This window comes from Zalophus californianus, chromosome 8 (assembly GCF_009762305.2).
Source record: "Zalophus californianus isolate mZalCal1 chromosome 8, mZalCal1.pri.v2, whole genome shotgun sequence".
NCBI classification, from domain to species: Eukaryota; Metazoa; Chordata; class Mammalia; order Carnivora; family Otariidae; genus Zalophus; species Zalophus californianus.
The window spans coordinates 127,726,750-127,750,641 of NC_045602.1; the positions used below are offsets into that span (position 1 = coordinate 127,726,750).

General features: G+C 54.9%; 1 protein-coding gene across 2 annotated transcripts in view; it reads right to left on the reverse strand.

Moving 5' to 3' along the window:
* Positions 1 to 5,983: 5,983 nt before the first annotated feature.
* The window catches only part of PREX1 (phosphatidylinositol-3,4,5-trisphosphate dependent Rac exchange factor 1), a 176,894-nt gene continuing 158,985 nt past the window's right edge, over positions 5,984 to 23,892 (reverse strand). For both annotated transcript variants that reach the window (XM_027621888.2, XM_027621889.2), the window contains exons 28-40: positions 23,369 to 23,451; positions 23,129 to 23,219; positions 20,484 to 20,612; positions 18,505 to 18,546; positions 17,180 to 17,400; positions 13,551 to 13,650; positions 12,113 to 12,256; positions 11,903 to 12,017; positions 10,378 to 10,444; positions 9,170 to 9,342; positions 8,126 to 8,228; positions 7,790 to 7,857; positions 5,984 to 6,898 (exon numbers count right to left, since the gene is read on the reverse strand). In XM_027621888.2, the coding sequence (XP_027477689.1) occupies positions 6,856 to 6,898; positions 7,790 to 7,857; positions 8,126 to 8,228; positions 9,170 to 9,342; positions 10,378 to 10,444; positions 11,903 to 12,017; positions 12,113 to 12,256; positions 13,551 to 13,650; positions 17,180 to 17,400; positions 18,505 to 18,546; positions 20,484 to 20,612; positions 23,129 to 23,219; positions 23,369 to 23,451 (1,379 nt within the window). In that variant the 3' untranslated portion in view covers positions 5,984 to 6,855. The remainder of the gene's footprint in view (positions 6,899 to 7,789; positions 7,858 to 8,125; positions 8,229 to 9,169; positions 9,343 to 10,377; positions 10,445 to 11,902; positions 12,018 to 12,112; positions 12,257 to 13,550; positions 13,651 to 17,179; positions 17,401 to 18,504; positions 18,547 to 20,483; positions 20,613 to 23,128; positions 23,220 to 23,368; positions 23,452 to 23,892) is intronic.

Sequence of the window (23,892 nt, forward strand, 5' to 3'; positions counted from 1 at the left end):
GAACAAGGAATGAGATTAGAGAGCCCAAAGGACAGCGGGCCAGAGAGGCAGGGTGTGGGGGAGACCGCAAAGGCCGGAGCCCTTTTAGCGTTGGCTGTTCTGCCTGCCCTGGAGGTGTTCAAGCACCCGGGGAGCTGGAGTCCGAGGCGCTCAGTCCCAGCTCCAAGGCTTCCTGACCTCAGGCAGGCCATGTCACACTTTCCGCCTGTTTTCTCATCTGTAAAATGGGACTAATAATTGTGTCTTCTCACCGGTGCCGTGAGAATTGGTGAGGATTAGTGATCAGAATCCTCACCAATGGGATGCACTGTCCTCGCCGCCACACCCCTCGCTCCCTGATTCTGTCCACTAAAGTCAGCTAGTACTGAGTGAACACCTGCAAGAAATACGAAAACTCTACTGGGACAAGACTCTGATCGTTACATTCCGCAGATAATGGGCACCTCCAGCATGCTGACTGAGCACTATACTAACATGCCCAGTATGGCACTAGGCACGCAGTAGGTGCTCAAGATGAAGCTCTGCTGCTGGTGTGTGTGGTGGGCCCGAGCCCACAGTGGGCACCTTCCTATGCATCTGGGCCCACCAGGCCTCCAGTGGGCTTCCTTGCCCTCCTTTGGGACACACGGCAGAGGCAGCCCAGAGCCAGTGTGCCTCTCAGCATTGAAGTCTCTAGGTCTTTTCCTGGACCCTTCACCACCAGGTCCCACTGCCAGGGACCCAGGAGGCTGCTCTGTCATTAGAAGGCCTTTCCCACCACATTCTGATGAACTGCAAGTCACTAATAAATGAGATGAACAAGACTCCCTGCCCCTGTAGAGCTGACCTGTAGTGCAAGAGACAGGAAGTGAACCAATGATCACTTGGGCCAGGTGGTGGTAAATGCTATGCAGGAGAATGAAACAGGGGGAGGGGAGAGAGGGTCATAGGAAAGAATGGAGGAGGAGGAGACATTTGAGCAGAGGTGAGTAAAATGAGGGAGCAAAGCCTGAGCCAGCGAAGGGAAGAGTGCTCCAGGCCATGAAAATATGTGCAAAGGCCCTGAGGCAGCACCCATGGCAAGAAGGCAGCAAAGCACCCTTCTGCTTTCCCATGACAGCCTGCAGGCCTTTCCATAGTCAGGTGACCTCCTCAACCCTTCCCCTCCTCTGCCCCCATTTCTGCCAGGTTCTGGGATCAAAGTCAGATTCTCCCATGGCGCACCGGGGCAGAGAGTCTGAGAAATCCAGTGGCCACTGTGTTTCCCACTTGCTAAATGTAATGTTGCTACCACGGCCCTGGAACTACATCAGGGCCCAGTATTTCTGAGCTGTGTGACCCTGGGTAAGTCACTTAAAACGATCTGAGCCCATCTCCTCCTTTGTAAAAAGGAGCCTTAGTAATACCTACATCAAAGGGCTGGTAAGAGGATCACGCCAGATGAGTTGTTACCAGCCAAGTGCCCAATAGATGCCAGCCAAGTGTCCAATAGATACTAAGCGCTCAACACACATGAGAGATTCTGAACGTTGCTAGGAAGAACAAAGAAGTCTGAAGGAGTCCAGGCTGGTCAGAGGATAAGTCCTTTTTGAGGAATTGAGTTGTATCCTCTCTCATCATAGGTAGGGAAACTGAGGCACACAAGACAACTTGGGCTCTGCTGCCCCACAGCCCTCTCCTGACCCTCCAGGAGAGGCTACTAAGTGCCCAGAGAAGGCCACTCTGGGCTAGGCTTTCTGACTCACCTCCCCACAAAGCCCCAAACCCTAGAGACTTACAGCGGGAGCCTTCCCCACCCCACTCCCCGACCCCCTTCACCCCACCCCCGCCCCCAAGTTGCTCTGGGAGGCTCAGCCAGGACAACCTGGGCCACAGCGCCACCTGGTGGTCAGTGTTTCTAGGCGGGGCCTCGTTCCAGGCCAGGGTGGGGTGCACATCAGTAACTGGCTGGGTCCGGGCCACAGCCCTCATTAGCATCTCATCTTAGTGTACAAGGGTCTTGCACATCCTTCTCATATATCCAAATCTAAGGGTGGAAATAAGAGAGAGAAGGAAACGCACAAAATTAAACAAAAAAAAAAAAAAAAGGAAAGACTATAGAGTCTAGTTCACAGGTACGTTACGGAACAAAGAAAAAACAGAAAATCTAGGAAAGAAAAATGGAGGGGGGAAAAACAAAAATAATCAAGAAAGAGAAATAGCGTAAAAAATTAATTAAATTAAAATAAATTCATTAATTCATTAAAATTTAAAATAAAAATAAATTAAAAAAAAATTTTTTTAAAGAAAGAGAAGTAACAAAAAATGGAAAAATAAAGAAAAAGAGAAAATATCCACACCACATCAGGCCAAGCCCAGCCCAGAAGGGCAGGGGCCAGTGCCCATCATCCAGACAGTCCCAGTCCCTGCCTCCAGGCCACTTCTGTCCCAAATGTGGGCACCCAGCAATGCGCCTGTGTGTTGGAAGCTGGTAGGCAGGACCTGGCAGGGGAAGAGCCCAGGTAACCAACACCTCCTGTCACTACCCGGTCTCTGGCACCACCTGCTGGAAGAACAGAGCACCACAATTATACCCTGGAAGTCAAGTTTGGGAACCCCGGAGACCATTGGTCTTCCAACAACACAGCCAGGTGGGTAAACCTCTTCATTTCTCAGAAAGGAAACTGAGGCTCCCAGAGAGGTGGTGACCTCCCAGGAGAGGGCACTCAGCAAGTACAGAAGACCCAGGTCCAGGGGGGAGGCCGAGGTTATCTGACTTCAAAGGTCCCAGGCCAGATCCTCACAGCCCTCAACAATCCAGTCCAGCCCCAGAACAAAGCCAGGTGCAGAGCACACGGTTAGAGACACGAGCTTTGGCTGCAGGTAGCTGTGGCATGGGTTCCTGGCTCTGATAGTCGTGATCCCTCTTTTATTTAGCCATGGTTCACTGATGCCCAGCACTGGGCTGGACACTGGGGACAGAGCGTGCAGGAGGGATATGGCTCCCGCTCTCAGGGTGCTCTTACTGGGGGGAAAGGAGGACGGTAAATACACAGACATTTAAATTTAGATAAAATCATAAAGTGGCCAACATAGCCCATCCCACCTTTGGCTTCCTGAGTGGCCCCTGACACCATCCACCGAGGGGTCATTTCTGAGTCAGTTCCATTTGACAATTGGAAGAAACCGAGGCTCAGAGGCACTGGAAGCTGGGAGGTTCAAGAGATTCATCAACTGCAGGGTTTTGCCCTCCCCGTGATGCTCCATTGACCAGCCCACCCACCCCGGTCACCAGGTCCTCCCTCAGCCAGCATCACCATGGTGACTCCAGAGCCGAGGATCTGGACAGTTATGAGGCAGGCACTGGCCAAGCTTGCCTGAGCGAGGCCAGCCCAGAGCCGAGAAGGTCAGGTAAAGGAATGTGCTGGGCCAGGTGGGGCTGCGGGGGATGGGAGAGCTGGTGCCTTGCCCAAAGGTAGTGACCCTCCTCAGCCACCGCCACACGTGGCCAGGCAGAAATGTGGGCCAGTGGGTCAGAACTTCTGAATTTTCACAAGAAACAAAAAATCAGAATTTGGAAGTGAAATCTGCCAATTCTCAAGTGTCTAAGTCAAAATTATGAAAACACTGTATCAGGAAAAACAAAAACAAAACCCACATCTATTTCCAAGTTTCAACCCGCGGGCCACCAGTTGGAGATCTCCCATAAAATGCCCCCTGGCTCTGGGCAGCACTTCGTGCTCCATTTTGGGCAGTGAGAAAGGCCTTCCTGAGACAAAAGCAGGTTCTGCCCCCACCCTACCCCCTCTCCCCCCCCACCCCCTCCGTTTGCAGACAAAGCTCTGTGTCTGAGAAAGGAAGTGACTTGCTCAAGGCCACAGAGACCCTACCTCTCAGCTCCAAACCAAAGCCATCCCCGTCTATCACTACCTGAGATTTCACTTTTCTCGGTTCTGGTACTCGGGTATAGAACAGGCAGAATCTGCTATTTCCCATACAAGTGCCTGCCTGAAGGAAGGCATCAGATCCTCCCTGTTGACCCCAAATATGGACTGAGGTGACAGCTCTCCCCTCAGAGGGTTCGTCCCTGGGTCCAAACACTGGCCTCAGATAATTCCAAACAATCAGCCCACCCCTGTGCCTCAAATCCCACCAGGATTCATTCTCAACTATTACAGTATGGTCTTTGAAACCTCTCATTGAAAGACACAAGGACCTATCTCTCTGGGAAGGACTCAATCTGGCCCTTGAGAGAATGGGCTCTGGAACGGGTTAGCGTGGAAGGAGGAGACTCAAAGAAGGAGCGCTGGTGTGAAAAGCAGGACTGGGTGGAGACATCGTGGCTCAGGGGGTTCCCAAGGATGGCAGGATTCAAGAGGAGGGTACACCAAGGGAGACTTCCATAGATGTCAGGGTCTTCGAGAGTGTGGGAAGAGGAAAAGGTAGGACCCGGGAGGGAGGGGAATGGGAAGGAGGAAAGGAGACAGGGAGGGAGATAGAGGGAGGCAGGAAAAGAACAAGCCCAGCAAAACAGGTCTGCAGCTCAGACCCAGCCCAGGGAATGACGTATCTCCGGCTGGGCCGACGGACCCCGGAAGCTCCATTAGGATGGCCCCGGCACAGGGAGGTGTGAACCGCGTCACAGGTCCAGGTGCGCAAGCGCAGAGTCTGCGCCGGCGCCTATCCTGATTGGCCCGCTTGCAGCAGCCTGGATTCTGATTGGCTGGGAACAAGCCCACGTGTTGAGCGGACCTCCCCTCCAGCTCCATCCCAGATCCCACAGCCCAGGGGGCCTTGCCGGATGGAGCGGAGGGCGCTCGGTGGCGGCGCTCGGACCTACCCTGACCCCTGGGCACATGTATGACTAGGAACCCCGGCATGACACCCAAGAGGAGCCAAGGAATGCCTGGAAAAACAGTCCCATGTTCCACCATTGCGGAGAAACGGGAGCTCGGAACGGAGTGTAAAGGAGAACGCAGTATAAAGACCATTCTCTTCCCGGCCCGCGGGAGGCACAAGCCCCCGCAAGAGAACACATATACTGCCCCCATTTTAGAGCAGGACACAGGTTCGTAGTGGTAACGTCACCGCAGGTGTCGCTGGCTCAGGGACGAGGACAGCATCGAAGGGAACCGTCCCTGTCCCCGGGCGGCCTTCAGAGCAGGAGCTCACTCCACCCGTGTCGCTGGCCGCCCCGCTGGGGGCTGCCCCCAAAGGAACCCTCCACAGATCAGGATCTTTATATTATAAACTGACTTTTAATAATAGTAATAAAAAATCTATCATGAATTTAATGAGAAGATCTGTACATTTTAAAGTAAACCAGTGCACAAGGCCCTTGCCCTCGGGGGCTCCTCTCCATCTCCCACCGGGGGACTAAAGCACATCTTCATTTGTATCCGTGTCACCTGTGTCCAGCAACAAGCCCACCTCTTGCAACCTAGGCCACAGTGGCAGGAGAGGGATGGTTGGCCTCTGGAGGCCCAGGGGGCCAAGATGCTGGTGGGGCTTCAAGCCTCAGGGGCAGTGGGGAACCCACTCCTGACCTCAGTCACCAGACAAGCATAGAAAGACATCCCCTCCCTGCTACCTCAGCTAGGATGCTTCCCTGCGGGCATACGGAAGCTAGAGGGGACGGAGTGCTGAGGAGATCCCAGTGCGGGTCCCTGTGCCCAGGAGGTGGGCAGGCTGGCTTCCTGTGAAATCCTAAATGCCCTGCTCTGGGCTAACATTAAAAAAATAAGTTACAGAAGCCACCACCCTGCGTTTCCAAGTGGCCCTCCGCCCCACAGGACAGACACCTGTGTGGGGCAGCGTCTCAGGTGGGTGGTTCCACCCCCTCCAGCCCCCAGCCCTGGTCCAGCTGCCACTCCAACCCTTGTGGCCTGGCATCCAAAGAGAGCAGAGTCATTCATGCTAACACCGACTGCTGGGGAACTGAGGTGGGTGGGAAAAGGAATCAGTCAATACCTGTAAGTGATACCTTAAGACCCTAATATTAAAAAAAAAAAATGAAATACTGACATTTTTTGAATTTTCAATAATTTAGTTTTTCTCTCTTTTTTAGTAGAAGTGGGAAGTCGTCAATGCTACCTTATGTTGGTCCCCTGTTAGACAATATACCTTTCTTTGAAATTTAAAATGTCAAATATATAATCACACAACCCAGAGGGGGGGAAAAAAAAAATCTCGACAACACCAACAACATAAAAACCCCAAAATAAACCATAGAGATTTCACGCCATATAAATAAAGTCGGAGCAAATCTCGTGACCAGGGCTGATGGCTCAAGTTCTGATGGCAGTCATGTCGGAAGCTGGTGTGGCTTTCGAGTTTCCTCTTGGTGACAGGTGGTGTGCCCTGTCCCTCTGTCTTTCCTGGCAAAGGCCCGGCTTTTCCGAGTCCACCGAGCATGTTAGTACAGGGCTAGGGGTGAACTGGAAGCTAAGGTGAGGAGGGGGAGGAGACATGTGTGTCGCCTGGAATGTAGACTTAGAAGGAAACCAGGGGTTTCAAAAGTGCAGGTTGAGCCATCCTGAGGCAGCTGGGTCTGCAGGCCTCCAGCTCCAGCGCCCGTGACTTCTCCCGTGTCCCGGGGACTTGTGGGCAGGAGCCCAGGTCCTGGCTGCACCCATCAGCTAGCTCTGCGGGTCCCCAGCACCTCTCGGGCTTTTGGCCAAAGTGTGGAGAATGGGTCAGCCCAGGGCCAATCGGCCAGCCCCTCCGAGCGTGGGGGCACCGCTTTGTCTTCACAGGAGGGGATGGGGAAGGCTGGCAGGTCCCAGAGCAGGAAGAAGCCTTGGCCAGCTCTGCAGAGGGCCAGCATGGCCCCCTTTGCCCTCCCAAACCCCAGCTCCAGAGGATGCAGCCGAGCACCGGGCAGCTGTATCTCCACGTTCAGAGGTCTCCATCCACCGGCGGCTGGCAGAGACGGTAGAGCCTGGCGGACAGAGGTGAAGACGATGAGGAATGGCCAGGCAGGCCATTTTTTTGAACACATAATCCCTGCCCAGAAAACAAAACTCAATAGGTATAAAAAGATGCACGGTGAAACACATCCAGGCTGCACATGCTTTCCCCCAGCTGTCTGGCCCCCTCCAGACTGGCAGTGGGTTTATCAATATAGACGCATCTGAACATGCGTGTTTGGCTGTTAAGATACGTGTGTGGAGGTGTATGTGTAGGTTGTGGGGGGCTGCATTTTTCCACACTTAAAGACAGACGAGACACAGCGCTCAGCCCCTGGAGTTCTTTTCCACTTAACAGATCTTGGGGACCTCTCCGGCACCCCACGAACAGCCCCAGCTTCCCTAACGTCTGCAGTGGCAAGATTCTGAGCTTCATCTGCAAGGAAGAAGGAGCCACCACATGGGTCTCAAGCAGGAGAGACTTGACAGCTCTGCTGTGGGCAGGAGGACAGCAGGGGGCCCAGCCAGGAGGCTGCTGCGGGGACAGGGGCAGGACAGAGAAGTAAGGCAGTGCAGCCATCGGGAGCTCGGCCCCTGGGCGCCCACCGCCTGGCTGCAGAATCCCAGCTCTGCCATCTATTAGCTGTATGACCTGGGACAAGACACTTAACCTCTCTGTGCCTCAGTGTCCCCACCGGCCACCTGGAGAGAATGCTCACAGGGTGGTTGTTTGGTAAAGAAATATGAACAGTGCCTGGAGTGGTATTCGTCACTCCCCAAAGTGGGTCCCCATAAACGAGACGTGAAGCCCCATAGGAACACCACAGTGGCGGGGAGGGGGGGCTGCCTGGCGTGAGGCCGGGAGTTTCATGCCAAGCCCAGGTCCTGGTCTTCTCAGGGGTGGGGGGAGAGCAGCCACTCACCGCGGTGCACCCTGGGGCATCTGATCCTTGACTCGGAGGTTTTTTGCCAGAATCTCCACCCTGGGGCCCTAGGACGAAAGAACCATGAGGCCCGGGACCTGCCTCTGCCCCGAGTTCAGGGAGGAAGCGTGTCGATGCAGGTGGGTGGGGCGAGGGGAATAACCGGAGGCCCCAGAAGCTGAAATCCGGGGCCCCACCAGGTGGGGAGAAGGTCCAAATCGGGCTGGTGACACCCAGACCATCCACACAGCCCTTCATCCCACCCTGACTGAGAACCCACCATGCCCTCAGCCCACAAGGCCCTGGAGAGGCCCCGGTGGATGGGGGCTGCCTCACCTGCTTCCGCATGATGTCCGTGGCCTGCATGATGCACTTGGGCAGCAGCCCGTGGCTCCGAGCCAAGATGGCCGCCTGCTCCAGGGAGACACTCAGGGTACTCCTGCAGGGGAAGGGCGGGAGGGACCGTCGCCGTGGGGCGGGCCTCATGGCCTGCCCTCTCCCCCCTGAGAACTGCCCTTCCTGCCCTCAGATAACTGCTGGACATGCCCTCTCCCCCTCAGGCGTCTTCTCCCTGAGAGCCCCCCCACTACCCCCTTTCCCTCCTGTCCACCCCCGACCCCTGCCCAGCCTTCCTCCTGGCAGCCAGCACTCCCCTGCACCCAGTAGGCATTTTACTGCTCTACTCTGGCCCACCCTCTAATACATCAGCACCATGCACCAGGAGCTTTCCTTCGCCTGTTTTCTTCTGATATTCCCAGTGGGCCAGCTCGGAAGAGGTGCTTGGTAAGTATTTTTATTGAAGGAATAAATGAAGTGACTCCCCTAATGCCTCACAACTTGTCAACAGGGCTGGACACGGACACATCTAGTCACCACTCCCACCCGTTCTGAACAATTCTAGAACATGGGCTCTGTAGCCAGACCTCTTGGATTCAAGTCTCAGCCACAGAATCACTCTGTGACCCTCAGGGAAGTCAGGGGAGGCCAATCACAGAAGGTGACTTCTACCCCCCGCCCCTGGGACAAGCAGCAGGGACAAAGGGCAGAGCAGGAGGGCGTCCAGTGGGGCACGGAGGCCAGTTCTGCCCCAGTGGAGAGGGGTGAGCTCACGGTGGCCAGTCAAGCAGAACCACACCGCACAGACTCTCATTCACACCAACCCCAGAGTCAGGGAGCCGGAGAGTTCCACGGGCCGCCTGGGACCCCCTACTGCAGTCCCACTTCCCAAATGGAGGCCGAGAGAGGGCCGAGGCCGCAACTGGGCTCCACAGGCAGTGGCAGAACCGGGATTCAAACCCGGCCCCCGCCTCCTCGTCCTGGGCCTGCAAACCTCCCGGAGCCCGTCCAGCCGCCTCCTCCCCGGACGTCACCACGGCTCACCTCTGCATGCCCGTGCCACACATGGCCATCTGGCAAGCGCCCAGGCGGTAGCAGAGCTCAGAGGAGATGGGGATGAGGCCGGCGCCCAAGCTCCCACTGGCGCCAGCTTTGGGGTGGACGAAGGACTTCATGAGGCGACAGAGCTCGTCCAGGGCGTTGATGGGGCGTATCAGCTGCAAGGCGCACACACACCGGGACGCTTGCAGGAGGCCCCCACCCGGCCTTCCTCCCCATCGGCTCCCTCCCGTCCAGCTGTTACTGCAGCTGTCCCCCCGGCTCACCCCTCCCACGGTTACCACCCAGTTAACCTTCCATGACCCCCGCTCAGGGGCCATCTGCGGCTCCCCACTGGCCCACAAGCTGGTATCCAGTGTTTACGCTGTATTTCAGGCCTGACCTTGCGCCTGCCCCAGGTGTGCCCCCAGCTAAGCCTGAAAGAAGTGCCCCCTCCTGCCCTCTCCAAACAGTACCTTCCTGGGAAGAGCACCCCCCCACCCCGCCCTCGGTGCCTCCAGCTTTTCTCAGTCCCCTGCGCAGGCATTAAATGGTAGTCTGCCAATTCTTTCTGTGTCATCTTACCATTCTGCCATCCACACTACAAACCCCCAGAGCGCCCGCCACCTCTCTGGGAGCCCCCAGCCTCCAGCCCCAAGGCCGGTACCCCCAAAGCACGGTCAAATTCAAGGACTGCCTGAGCCTGGGCAGGCGGTGAAGGCCTGGAGCACACACCCCTGGAAAGCCAAGGGTGCCACATGGGGACGTGGGCCCTGGACAGCCAGATCCCTCCGCTTCTCCAGGAAAGCGAGAAGCCTCCATTCCAGTGGAAAGCTTTTGATTTTCAAACGTAGGCAACAAATTCCAATCAAACAAAAAGAACGCCATGTGGCCACATCTGGTGTGGGCCTGCTTCAGAGACACGCACGGGTAAACGAGGGGGAGCAGGAAGGTGCAGGTGAGCAGGAACCAGCGGGGACAAAGCCATCACAGGAATTCCAAAGCCAGTGGGGAAGAAGCTGGGATTTCCTCAAATGGGGAAGCGGTTCTCCCAGGGAGGATATTCCTGAAGAAGGGACTCCAGAGGCCTCAGGGGCTCCTCTGCCAGGATTCTGGCTGCGGTGGGACCCCGGGCCCCATCTGCTGCATCTTGACCCCAACAGCCCCCAGCTCTGCCCAAGCTCCACGGCGCGGTGAGGGAAGGCGGCGCGCACCTGGTCTATCTTCACCGCCGTGGTGCTGGCGTCCGTGGGCAGGTTAGACCGTTCCAGGTAAAATGCCCTGAGAGAGAAAGATGGGGTGAGGGTGGGGCCACCGCCCCACTGCAGCCGCTGCCCCTCTGCTCCTCCAATGACTCTCCCTGAGGGCACCTTGCACTACTCTCCCTGTCCACAGCCCCCTATTCCTCCAACAGCGGGAGGTGGGAGGGGGGCCCCTATTCCTCCAACAGTGGGGGGGAGGGGGATGACAAGGGGGCTCCTGGGCAGCCCCCCACAGGCTCTCCTCGGATGCCACCTCTCCCTGCCTGCCGTCAGAATCAGCACCCGACCTCCCCATTGTCTATCCCCTTGTCCTACTGAATCTCTGCTCGGAGCACTTGTTACCACTTGACACGGTACAGTGCTCTGTGTCTACTGGCTTATTGCTCATCCCCCCCACCCCCAAAAATAGGGCTCGGCCAAATTTTTTCTGTAAAGGGTCGAACAGTAAATATTTAACGGACCGGACTGTCTCCATCAAGATGCTACTCAGCTCTGCTGCGCTAGCACGAAAGCAGCCACAGACAGCACGTACACGAGTGAATGTGGCTGGGTGCTAATAAAACTTTATCGACAAAGCAGGGCAACTGCCGCTCTAGAATCTGTACTCCATGAACAAGAGGCTCTGTTTGGCCACTGCTGACTCCAGAGCATCCAGAACAGAGCCTGACACACAAAAGCTCTCGCTTAACGTGCGCTGAATAAAGGAAGGGTGGATGAATGAATGCTGTCAGAGGCAATATTTAAAATACTTGACAAATGGCACAGGACTGATTGATGGCATCAGTCAATCCAGAGAGACACCAGTTTTAATAATGCAGCTGAATATTTTCCCTGAACAAACTAATGAAAGCACCATTCTCCCATTTCCAAAGGGTAAAGCTGGGCCCCAAGACAGTAAAGCTCTTACACACCCCAAAACCCTGAACTGATTTTCAGCCTACCTCTTCCACAGGGAAAGAAGGTGAGGCAGAGCAGGAAGGAGCTGGGCTGAGTGGTGGTAGTGGGAGCTGCCTCCCCAGGCCTGAAGCTTCCTTCTGGCAGAGGTGGCCCCTGCTCTCCACTTCTCTCTGGGGGGTTCTCTTCTCAGCAGGGCCAAGGCCCTGGGGACCACCCCCCCTTCCTCCCTTACCCCCAGGTTCAAGAATCCCAGGGCCCCTGCCCCAGCTCCCACTCCCACACGGAATCAAATAGGCAGCTCCTCTCAACTGGAAAAATCTGCTTTGAAGCAAACCAGACCCTGTTCAAAGCTCAGCTCAGCCACTGTCTTATCTGTGTGACCTTGGGCAAGCTGGGTGTGGCTCTCGGGGCCTTAGTTCTCTCATCTGTAAAGTGGGTTAGAATGGCCTACTGTGACTGCTGGGAGGATCTGAAGAGCCGGTGTACACAGAGGGCCTGGCCCACTAGCACACACGCTAATATCCGCCCTTCCACGGCAGTGTCCAGACTCCTGTCCCCAACATGCAGCCCAGGCAGTTACCTGAGTTTGCGGTAATACTGCTGAACCTTCTCCAGGGACTGGGCGTTGATCTCCTGCTGCAAATCTTCCACAGCCTGGCTGCCTGGAGGAGGCGGCCCCTCCTCATTCTCCAGAGCTATGAAGGAAGAGGGAGCGCAGGTGTTTGGGTCCCAGTGTGCTCAGAGGCTGCAGGCATCCCCAGCGGGCCCCACTCAGCAACCCCCAGCTCACCTTTCGTGAAGAGCACGGTGTGCAGCCTCAGGCTGGCCCCGCCCTCTAAGCGGGAGGGCAGCTTCGAGAAGTGGTAGCTGTCGAGGTAGAAGACGACCTTCAGCGCCTGCCGGCTGCCCTCAATGTGGTAGAAGATGTTGGTGTCTGTGGGAGGACATGGCGGGGCAGGGTGGCTCACCACGTGGGCCCGAGAGGAGCCCTGCCCCCTCTTCACTAGGCCAGCTTCACACCTGCCTTCAGACCTCCAGAAAGGCATCCCAGGACCTCCCTGTCTGCCCACCTCAGAGCACTGGTCAGCCATCCCTGCCCTCTCGCCTGCCAGGGCTAGCCTCCGACAGCCCCGTCCTCCCGCCCGCCAGGGCTAGCCTCGGACAGCCCTGTCCTCCCACACTCAGGAGAGCAGCCTCTGACTTTTCACCTCCTTCCATAGGTCCTAGTTTCCACTACTTCATTCTTAGACCTGGCACTGATTCTGCCCCACTGCGGAGTTGTCAGTGTCTTCAGAGCTTCACCACATTCTTTGTACGCCTCACCTGAGAGCCCAGGGCCTCTACCTGGCCAAAGCTGTCCTCGAATAGGACCTCAGCTTATTTACACCCATAAGAGCTTGTGGCAGGCATGGCAGAATTACAGCACGCACACCCCATCCTACACCCACAGCAAAAACCACTAACCAGTCACTAGTTGCCCCTGAGCCCAACTCTGCCTATAGATAGGCAGCCACTGTCGATCAATTCCAATTGGTCCCTGAGAAGACACCTGTTGTCCCTCTAGACTCTAGTCAGTGCATTCTGAACAGGATGATACTACCCCCAAGGAAGTGGAAATTGGTTTATGGATGGATGGACGGACAGACAGACGGATGGATGGATGGATGGACAGACAGGTGGATGGGATGGATGGATGGATGAATGGATGGATGGACGGACGGATGGATTGGATGGGTGGGTGGATGGATGGATGGACGGATGGATGGATTGGATGGGTGGAGGGATGGATGGGTGGACATGTGGATGGATGAGTGAATGAATGGATAAGTAGATGGGGCAGATGGATGAATGAATGGATGGATGGATGGGTGAGTGTGCAGGCAGGTAAAAGGTTAGAGAGAAAAAGAAAGGAAGAAAATTATGGTATAAACCCTTAGGAAATCTTAAGTCTTTACTCTAAAGAAAGACATCTCTAGGGTAGAATTCTAATAAGAATTGGGAATTGGCTCTTAATCCTTCCTAAGAACTTTTGGAGATGGCTGAATTTATTCAAAAAGAAACCCCTCTTTTCCATATGTGCCCCAAGGTTCAGTTTTGAGACTCATGTTGGGAGCAAGAGGTTTGAAAGTGCTAGATCCCAGCTTAACCTTCGGCAGCTGGCCTGGTGGCAAGGTGGCCCAGAACACCAACTCTCAACTCTCACGGTAGGGGTGGTAAGAATCACTCACTCGCCACGTAGTTCTCATCCAGCTGCTTAAAGGAAAAGGTGACATTGTCCAGCTCTGACAGGGTCACCCAGATGTCCTCCAGCATGGTCCGTTCCTCCTTCTGCAGGAGGAAGACAGGGTGGAGAAGTCTCAGATGCCATCCCTAACTGGGGATTTTACTTCAAGCTTCTGTGATTCGACTCTAGTCAACACACCAGGCTGTGGGCCCACCAGGCACAAGGTCCCACGCTGAGCTGTCCAGGGCTGGATGTGAAATCCCATTTGCTCTTGGATTATGCTGTACCTCCCAAGGTCAGAACCCATGTCTGTTCTAATGTGCACCAATCCATCTTAGCCATTTCAAACCTAACACACCTTCCTCCAATAAGCCCACTGCAGCAAAGCGCACCGGCATCGGCCCCAGTGCCCAAGCCCCAAACCTTTAAGGACTTCTCAGCATCTCTCTCCCCTCACCCTATACTGACCATCACCTGAGTCCTGCTGGCTCAGCCACCAAAACCTTCCCCTGACCCACCAATCTCTCCCACCCTCCTCACCACCCAGGACAAGGACCACAACTGCCTCTCTGCGGGTCTCCTCCTGCCACCCTTGCCCCTGAGCAAGGGGCAGACAGGGAAAACCCCGGAGATGCAGGGAGAGCAGGGCTACTGGGCCTAGGTCCCCTGTGACTGCAAGTTATCTTCCAAGAACTTAGTTTGAATTCTATCACTCACCTGCCTCAAAGCCTCTGAGTCCTCCCCCTCTGCTCCTAGAATAGTCACAAGCCCTACAGACGCGGCCAACCTGATCCCCCAAACCCCCCAGCCTGCTCCCCTCTGGCCACATTGGGCTCTGCTCAGAGCCTTTGCACACACTGTTCCCTGTCTGCCCAGCATACTCTTCCTCAAACCATTCACCCTGCCGGCTGTCTGGTTACCCTGGTCTCAGCTCAAATGTCCCATCCTCAGAGAAGCCGGCTCTGACCACTGAACCTGAAGAAACTCAGCCGCTTCTCCATCTTCTGCAGAACTCACCTTGTTTCCATCCCCACTCCCTCCCCCACCCCCTCTTCTCAGGCCGCTTTCTGGGCTAGAAAGTGCGCCTCAGACCCACAGCACTCAGCTCAGGGTCTGGCACACCATGGGGGCTGATGAATTAATGCACTAGGCCCCACGTCCTCATCTGAGAAGAGCACAGTAAGGGCTGGGTGTTCCAGCTGCCTTTTCCAGGCCTCCAGGAGAGCTTTCCGCGGATCTGCCGCCCGGCAGACAGCCGCTTGCAACACTGGCCAGCAGAGGGCGCACCACGGCCACACTTTCCCAACCCGCCCGCCGCGTGGGGGGCTTCCGGTGGGGCCTGGGACAGTGTCTGGGAGGCTCAGAGCCACAGAGGTGGGGGAGCTCCAGCAAAGGGCAGGCGGGGTGGAGGAGCAAACAGCATAGACAAGTGTCACTGCGGGCTGCATTTCTGGGGGACCGGCACCCCCAAAGGCTGATGCCTTGGCTCTGCCTCCCCGGGGCTGGCAGAGGAACCCACCCTGATTCTGAGCCCTGAGGGTGGAGGGACAGGGCAGTCAAAGATAAAAGAGGAGACGCAGAGAAAGCAGGGCACTCTGGGAGTTACCAGGCCCGGAGTCAGACTCGCAGCGTTCAAACCTGACTCCCTGGGCCTCAAGGTTCTCATCCTTGAAATGTGGGCGGTAAAGCACCCACCTCAGGGCTACTATGAGGATTAAGTGAGATGCTATTTGCCTGATTACTACAGAGGTCTGCTCTCCAACCTCCCAGTGTCCACTCTTACCCTTCTATAGTCTCGTCCCCACCCAGCAGCATGGGTGATTCAGTAAGTGGAGAAGTCAGACCCTGTTCCCTCCTCTACTCAAAACCCTCCCAGGGCTCACCACCACACAGAGTAACAGCCAACATCCCCACCACAGCCTGCAAGACCATGCACAAAGTAAGGCAGATAAATCTTAGGACTCGCCTCCTCCACCCTCTGTCTCCTGGTTCACTCTGCTCCAGCCACACTGGGCACCTTGTTTCTCAGACACCGCATGCAAGTGCCTGCCTCAGGGCCTTTGCACCTGCTGTTCTTGCTGCCTGGAAGTTTCTTCCCCAATGTCCTCATGGCTCCCTCCCTCCCTGCGGTTCTTCAGTCAGATGTCACCTTCTCAGTGAGGGCTCACTGTCCCCCTTATCAAAACTTTCAACTGCTGCCACCTCAGACCTTCCTGCCCCCTTCCCTGTTTCTCTCCTTAGCCTTTACCACTCTATATAAGGGCTTCTCAAATGTGGCACTATTGACATTTGGGGCCAGAGAATTATCCACTGGGGAAGCAGCATCCCCAGCCTCTTACACCAGACACCAGCGGTATCCACCTCTGCCCTCAGTTGTGATCACCTCAAATATCTCCAGACATCGTGAAGTGCCTCCTAGGAGGTAAGACTGCCCTGGCTGAGAACCACTGGTCTATACCATGTGTTTTCCTTATTTATGTCTGCCCCGCGCCACACACACACACACACACACACACACACACGGATATACGGCTCTTGGCTGAGAACCACTGGTCTATACCATGTATTTTCCTTATTTATGTCTGCTCCGCACGCCACACACACACACACACACACACACACACACACACACACACACACACACACACACACACACGGATATCCGGCTCCTGGCTGAGAACCACTGGTCTAGACCATGTATTTTCCTTATTTATGTCTGCTCCGCACGCCACACACACACACACACACACACACACACACACACACACACACACACACACCACATACCCGATCACACACACCACACACACACACCACATACCACACACACACGGATATCCGGCTCCTGGCTGAGAACCACTGGTCTATACCACGTATTTTCCTTATTTATGTCTGCTCCGCACGCCACACACACACACACACACACACACACACACACACGGATATACGGCTCCTGGCTGAGAACCACTGGTCTATACCATGTATTTTCCTTATTTATGTCTGCCCCGCGCGCCACACACACACACCACATACCACACACACACGGATATCCGGCTCCTGGCTGAGAACCACTGGTCTATACCATGTATTTTCCTTATTTATGTCTGCTCCGCACGCCACACACACACACACACGGATATACGGCTCTTGGCTGAGAACCACTGGTCTATACCATGTATTTTCCTTATTTATGTCTGCTCCGTGCGCCACACACACACACCACACACACACACACCACACACACACCACATACCACACACACAATCACACACACCACACACACACACACCACACACACACACACGGATATCCGGCTCCTGGCTGAGAACGACTGGTCTAGACCATGTATTTTCCTTATTTATGTCTGCCCCGCGCGCCACACACACACACACACACACCACATACCACACACACACACACACACACACACACACACCCCACACGGATACACGGCTCCTGACTACAAGGACACTGTTTTATTCACTGCAGGATTCCCCGTGCCTGTAACAGTGGCATACAGTCGGCGCTCAGTAAATGCCGACTGAGTGACGAGGTGAGTGAGAGCCCAAGTGAGCAAGCAAGGGCCCTCCCGTACCGCGTCCCGGGGAGGCGCCTCCTGCCTCCCTCACTCACCACGGCAGCCGGCGACAGCAAGGACTGGCAGTGCAGGAGAACGCCGGTGGCCGTCACCTGCTCCAGCCACTTGCGGCTGGCGTCCCGGCTGCTGGCCTCGTACTCGCCGTCGTTGTTGTAGCGGCAGCTGAGGGCCGCCAGGAGCTGCTCGGAGAAGGTGCACACGGCGGCCACCAGGGCCTGGCAGAAGATGCTGTCCCTCCGCAGCTGCAGCTCGGGGTCTGGGGAGAGGCCAGGGAGGGGCCCCGCTGGGCTGGGCGCTCCTGTGCCGGCCGCAGGCTCCCCTCCCACCGCCCCTCCCCGAACCCACCCCCCACCAGACCACCCCTCAGCGGCCTGCCTGCCAGAAGGTAATTCATCCCAGCCAACAAAAGCCAACTTCGCAAAATTCAGTTCTCTGAAAACAAGCCAATTTGCCAAAAGACTCAATTCTCTCAACGATCCATCTGCCTTAGTCAAAAAAACAACAACAAAAAAAATCTTTTTCATTCTCCTAAGGCTTTCCCCGAAACCCTTACCCTCAGCTGTTACTCCATGTGTTAGGGGATTTCTCGGCCTTGACAGAGAATGACAATGACACCAAGCATGTCTGCCAAGCTCCACATTTCAAGAAATGCACTTTACCCTTTTCTCTGTTTCTCAGAAATCGACCTTCTTCCTTCCCCCACCTCCCCTCCCCCGCCCAATTTCCTTGCCCCTACTCTAGACACGGTTTGCAGAACTGGACAATTTCAATCCATCAGTTGTACAGGGTCTTCTGGAAAAGATTATTTTTGATGACTGGCTTCTGCCAACTGGTTTTCAGTGACCGATTTTGACCTAGATCCTATTGTAGCTGCCCCTTGGCTGAGACTTTCTGGAAAGAAGGGAGGAACAGAGAACCCCTCCAGCCCCCTCCCCTCCCCGACGCCCAGCCCACCATCAGCCCTTTCTTCTTCCCCACTGTCTGCTGGGCAGGGAGTCCCAGGCTGGGGCTGACGGCGCTACAGGCAAGGAGCCTCCCTACTCATCACCCTCTATCCCATGCCCCCATCAAGATCCACCCAGGCCCAGAAGATGGCAAGAGACAAGGCTCCTGGCTCCAGGGCCCTGAGACTTGTCCCTTGGACACAAGAGGAAGAAGTGAGGTCTAAGCAGTTCTTAGAGGGGCTAGAGGCCATGATGTTACTTTCCCCCGTGCGGGCCCCAATGACCATGGGAAGGTCGACCTTGGCCGGCAGAAGAGGTCTCCCTGGACTGCAATCAAGAGAGCCCCCGCCAGGACGGCCTCTCCTGGACACACTGGCGTGTGCCAATCACAGACACTGCCCCTTCAAAGGCCTCACCTGTGCATTTCAGCAAGGCCAGGAGCAGCTGGTTCTTCCCATCTGGAAGGAGAAGGCAGAGAAAAGATGGGCTGAGAGGAGCCAGCAAAAGGTGCGGTGGAGGGATGCACCTCAGGTGGTTAAGTGTCTGCCTTCAGCTCAGGTCGTGATCTTGGGGTCCTGGGATCGAGCCCCGCGTGGGGTTCCCCGCTCAGCAGGGAGTCTGCTTCTCTTCTCTCTCCCTCTGCCCTGTGCCTCCAGCTTGTGCTCTGCGCTCTCTCTCTCTCTCAAATAAATAAATAGAATTAAAAAAAAAAAAAAAGGTACCATGGAGCCAGGTCCTCCCCACGGCCCAGGGGCTTGGAACCCCTGTGGCGAAGCCCACCGACACACACACACACACACACACACACACACACACACGCACACCGCTGTGCTAAGGAAGCTTCCGCTGCATACTGGGTGAATTCCAGAAACCCCAGACGTCCAGGGGATGGAACCTCAACTTGTCAGCCGCATCTGTTTCCATGTGCCCACCAAAAAGACGCTGAAGCCAGCCCCTCCAACTTGCGGGCCGGAGCCCAGGAGCCTCGCACACGCGCGTGGGCACACACACGTGGACATATACTCAGGCGTGCCCTCGGGTACTTGTGCACGTGCTACGCAGTCATGGCCCTGCGCACACATGGACAAAGCTCAGGCCTCACATCCTCGCTCCTGGGCCCAGAGGTGGCTTACGAGAAAAGTCGGAAAGGCCTTCAGAGTTGGCCTCTTGGGAGCCATTCTGTCCCGGAGAGGCCTGAGGCGCGGGCTGCCATGGTAGCAAGAGCGCCTACAGAGGCACCACTTCCCAACGGCCTCGGCGCCCAACGCAGTGCTTTACCGCAGTGGTATTTAATTCCCGCAACAACATGGGAGCACGGTAGCCCTATGAGCCCATTTTACACATGAAGGCACTGAGGCACAGAGGCCAAAGAACTTGCCAAGACCATGCAGCCCAGCATGGGAGAGCTGAGATTCGGCAATCTGGCTCCAGAGTCCACACTCTTAACTGACTGTAGTTTGGAAAACGGGACAGCCTGGGGCCAACACAGACTTTCAACTCAGAGGCTGCTCTTCCTGGGGGGATGGCCCTGAGGCCTAGCACCTCCTGCTGCCCTAGGGTCCCTCCGACCCAGGAGGCCAGGGCTCAAACACTGCCAAGGACCCAAGAGGTCACGTTGCAAGCATAAAGCGGACACCAGGCCGCAGGGAGGGCTGGGGAGTGTGGGACACTGGAAGGCACCCTCGGCCCCTCCTCTCTAGCCGAGTATGAATGTGGGACTACAGGCCTATAATCTGCCAGATCTTCTGACTGTTCGAGAGCAGCCAGAAATCTAATTTTTTTTTTTTTTTTTTTGAGAGAGAGAGAGAGCAAGAGTGTGAGTGGGTGTGGGGGCAGAGGGAGAGAAGGAATCCCAAGCAGGCTCCATGCTCAGTGCAGAGCCCGACGCAGGACTCAATCTCATGACCCTGAGCTCATGATCTGAGCCAAAGCCAAGAGTCAGATGCTTAACAGACTGAGCCCCCCAGGAGCCCCCAGAAACCTAGATTTTTACGTGACATCTTAGATTGTAAGTGCTGGCAGTGGATTCACATTTTTTAATGCGATAGCATCCAAACCTACCTGTGGGCCCCCAGCTTGTGACCTTAATAACAAATATAAGGAATTGAATTAAATCGACAATTTCGGAGCCGGAGAAGGAAACCAGTTCAGCCTTCTCAGCCTCCTGACTGCAAGGAAGCCCCAGGCACCCAGGATCAGCAGTTCCCAGGTCAAGTGCATCCCAGGCCCAGGGCCATGCCCAGGCCAGGACACTCAGCTGAGAAAGGGGCACCCGCTCTTCCTGTTCCCCTAGGCATGGACAGACATGGGACATGGAGACAGACCCATTCCTGATCCTTCTACATTCCACATTAAGAGCTGAAGGCCACAAAACATCCTTCCCTGCCCAACTCACCTTCCACGTATCTCTGAATGTTGTCCACCAGGGTCTTGATGGAGTTGGGGAGGTTCCAGGGGTCCTCCTGGATGCTGATCTGGATCAAGCTCCGGCCACGGATTGTACACTCTTCTTTCTGTTTGAACTCTGGGGCAGGAAAGTGACAGAGGTAGCTTTGAAGAGCGATGGCACAAAGGCCGATATTCCATCACCAGATTCCAAAGCTCAGAATCCTAGATCAAGGATGCTGGCAGGACTCTTGGGAATTAACCAGTCCATGGAGGGCAAATCCATGGTAAGTGCACTACTGATTCATAATACCACACTCATGGCAGACATCACTAATCGATCTCAGCACTCCTTCCCTCTAGTCTGAGCCTGCTGCTTCTCACAGCTATAACCAATCCAATGCAGACGTCACAAATCAATCACTGCGGGGCGCCTGGGTGGCTCAGTTGGTTAAGCGACTGCCTTCGGCTCGGGTCATGATCCTGGAGTCTCGGGATCGAGGCCCGCATCGGGCTCCCTGCTCAGCAGGGAGTCTGCTTCTCCCTCTGACCCTCCCCCCTCTCATGCTCTCTCTATCTCATTCTCTCTCTCAAACAAATAAATAAAATCTTTAAAAAAAAATCAATCACTGCATCCTTTTCTCCCAAGTCTGGACATAGTCACAGAAAAATTCCCAGATACTACCTCCTTATAGCCACAACCAGTTGAGCTGGCACATGAGTTATAACCTTTTCCCTATATAGAGAGGGAATTCCTGGCACAGAGACTTGCCTAAAGTCACACAGCTCGGTAATGACAGAGACAGATTTGAACCTGGCCCCCAGCAGGACCATTCAAAGGCCAGGCCACTGTCCTTTGGCCTCTTTTCCTCCTATGAAGTCTCAGGTTTCTGAGATATTTGTGGTTTCTCTGAGTTTGACATTTCTGCTTGTTGAGGCCCATCCCTGGGAGAGATGATCATGAGACAGCAGGAGGGTCAGAGGAGCCAGGACACTCCCACACCTCACCACTTCCTACCCTTAGTTAGGAGCAACTCCTGCACTTAACCGAGAGCTCCTGGAGGTCAGGGGCAGTATCACATCCATCTCAGGGTTCCAAGCACCCAGCACAAGGCCTGGCACAAGCTGGTTCTTTGGAATTACTGGATGGATATGTGTACAGATGGATGAAAGGATGGTAGGTAGGTGAGTGGGTTCATGGATGAGTTGGTGGATGGATGGATGAATGGATGGACAGTGGATGGGTGGTGGGTGGGTGTGCATGTAGACAAGTGGGTGAGTGGGTGGGTGGGTGGGTGGATGGATGAATGGATGGATGGTGGGTAGGTGGGCATGTGGATGAGTGGGTGGATGGATGGATGAATGGATGGACAGTGGGTGGGTGGTGGGTGATAGGCAGGCATGTGGATGTGTGGTGGGTGGGTGGGTGTGTAGACAAGCGGGTGGATGGCTGGATGCATGGCAGGTGAGTGGGTGGATGGGCACGTGGATGAGTTGGTAGATGGATGGTGGGTGGGTGGGCACGTGGATGAGTCAATGGATGGATGGATGAATGGAGGGACAGTGGATGGGTGGTAGGTGGGTGGGTGAGTATGTGGATGGGTGAGCATGTGGGTAAATGAGTATGAGTAGACGGATGGTAGGTAGGTAGATGGATGGACGGCCGGTGGGTGGGTGGTGGGTGAGTGCGGGGCATGTTGATGAGCCAGTGGAGGGATGGACAGTGGGTGGGTGGTGGGTGTGTGGGTGTGTGGACAAGTGGGTGGGTGAGTACAAAGATGGGGGGTGGATGGGTAAGTAGGAGAACAGGCTGGTGGGAGGGCATAAATGTCAATTCCTTTTCTCTCAGTCATTTCAAGAATAAAGTGTCAATTTGGTTCTGGTAAATCCTTAATGCTTCTTTAACTCACTCATCCTTCTCATGAAAGCACAGAGAGCCCTGGGCAGGCAACGGTACCTAATGACAGTATAATGACATTTTTGGTTGGTGCTTCCATTGGATTTAGCATCACGGTAATCATCATTTTATGGCATGTTATACTGGTCTTCCGTATACATAGGGAGGTTAAATAAGTTCTTTCAAAATTAAATTTTTAAAAGGAAAATATTTTCCCAAAAAGTTATGTCAATAATAACAAAGACAACAAATGAATATGGTTTTAAAAAATGTGAAGATGTAAGTAGGCTCTGTGAATGCAGCTAAAATGATGAAGGGGGGATGTGGGAATTTGGCAAGTCCCTGCCCAGTCCTTCCCCCCATATTACAAACAGGCAGACGGAGGCCCAGAAAGGCTCAGGACCAGTCCAGGGGTCCACAGACTTTTTCTGGGAAGAGCCACAGAGGAACTGTTTTAGGCTTTGTAGGTATATGGTCTCTGTTACAAATAGTCTCTGTCTTTATTTTTACAACTCTTCATTAAAAAAAAAAAAAAATCGTTCTCAGTTCATGAAAACAAAACAAGCTGTGGGTGGACATTGCTCAGGAGCTGAACCTGCTGACCCCAGGGTTGGCCCACAACCATCGGGCAGGAGAGGGGCAAAGCTGAGACTACGGCCCAGGTGTCCGGCCCCGTCCAGCACGCATTCCCCGTGGCAGGCCATCTCCCTGCTGGGTGTGAGACGCCATTCCCAGCCTCGGGGCTCCTGTCTGCTCACCTTGCAAGCTGTGGTCCATGGGGAAATGCTTGGTCTCTTCAAAAGCCCTGCTCATGACTGGCCCCTTGAGGAGTGCGTGGATGGAGTCCACCTGTGGGTGGCAGGAAGCTCCAGGTTAGTTTGGCCCCTGCAGCCCTCCAGGGGATGTGACCCACAGCCCCAGATCCTGGTTTATTTGTTCTCACCAGGGGTGATGGGAGGACCCCAAGGTCAGGCCAGGGGCAGGGACAAACGTCCTACCTGGTTAAAGAGATGTTCCAGGCACCCGTGAAGCTTGTCCTGTTTGTCCGATGGGATCCGCATATCACAGGGAAGCTCATCCCCTGGAAGAAAGCAGCAGCCATGGCCATCAACCATCCCTGCCCCATCCGCACCTTCCCAACCTCTTTGCCAAGAAGGCAGTATAGTGACAAGAGTTCCAAAACCCAAGGCAGATTTGGAGTCTGGCAGACTCAGATCCTGGCTGTGTGACACTGGGCAAATCACTTGCCCTCTCTGAGCCTCAGTTCCTTCATCCGCAAAACGGACACCAGGAACTAAAGCATTACACAATGGCAAGTCATTGTTACTATTCCATTCTACAAATGAGGAGCCAGAAAACCAGAGAAAAGGAGCTGGATCCCAAGTTTTCCAGATTCATCTCCCAGCTGTTTGAGTTAAATCAGCTGCCACACATAAGCTCCTGCCTAACACCTCCCCAGGGACACTTTATGCGGCTAAACATCTTATGCGATGAAATATTTATCTGAGGTTCAGCAATATTG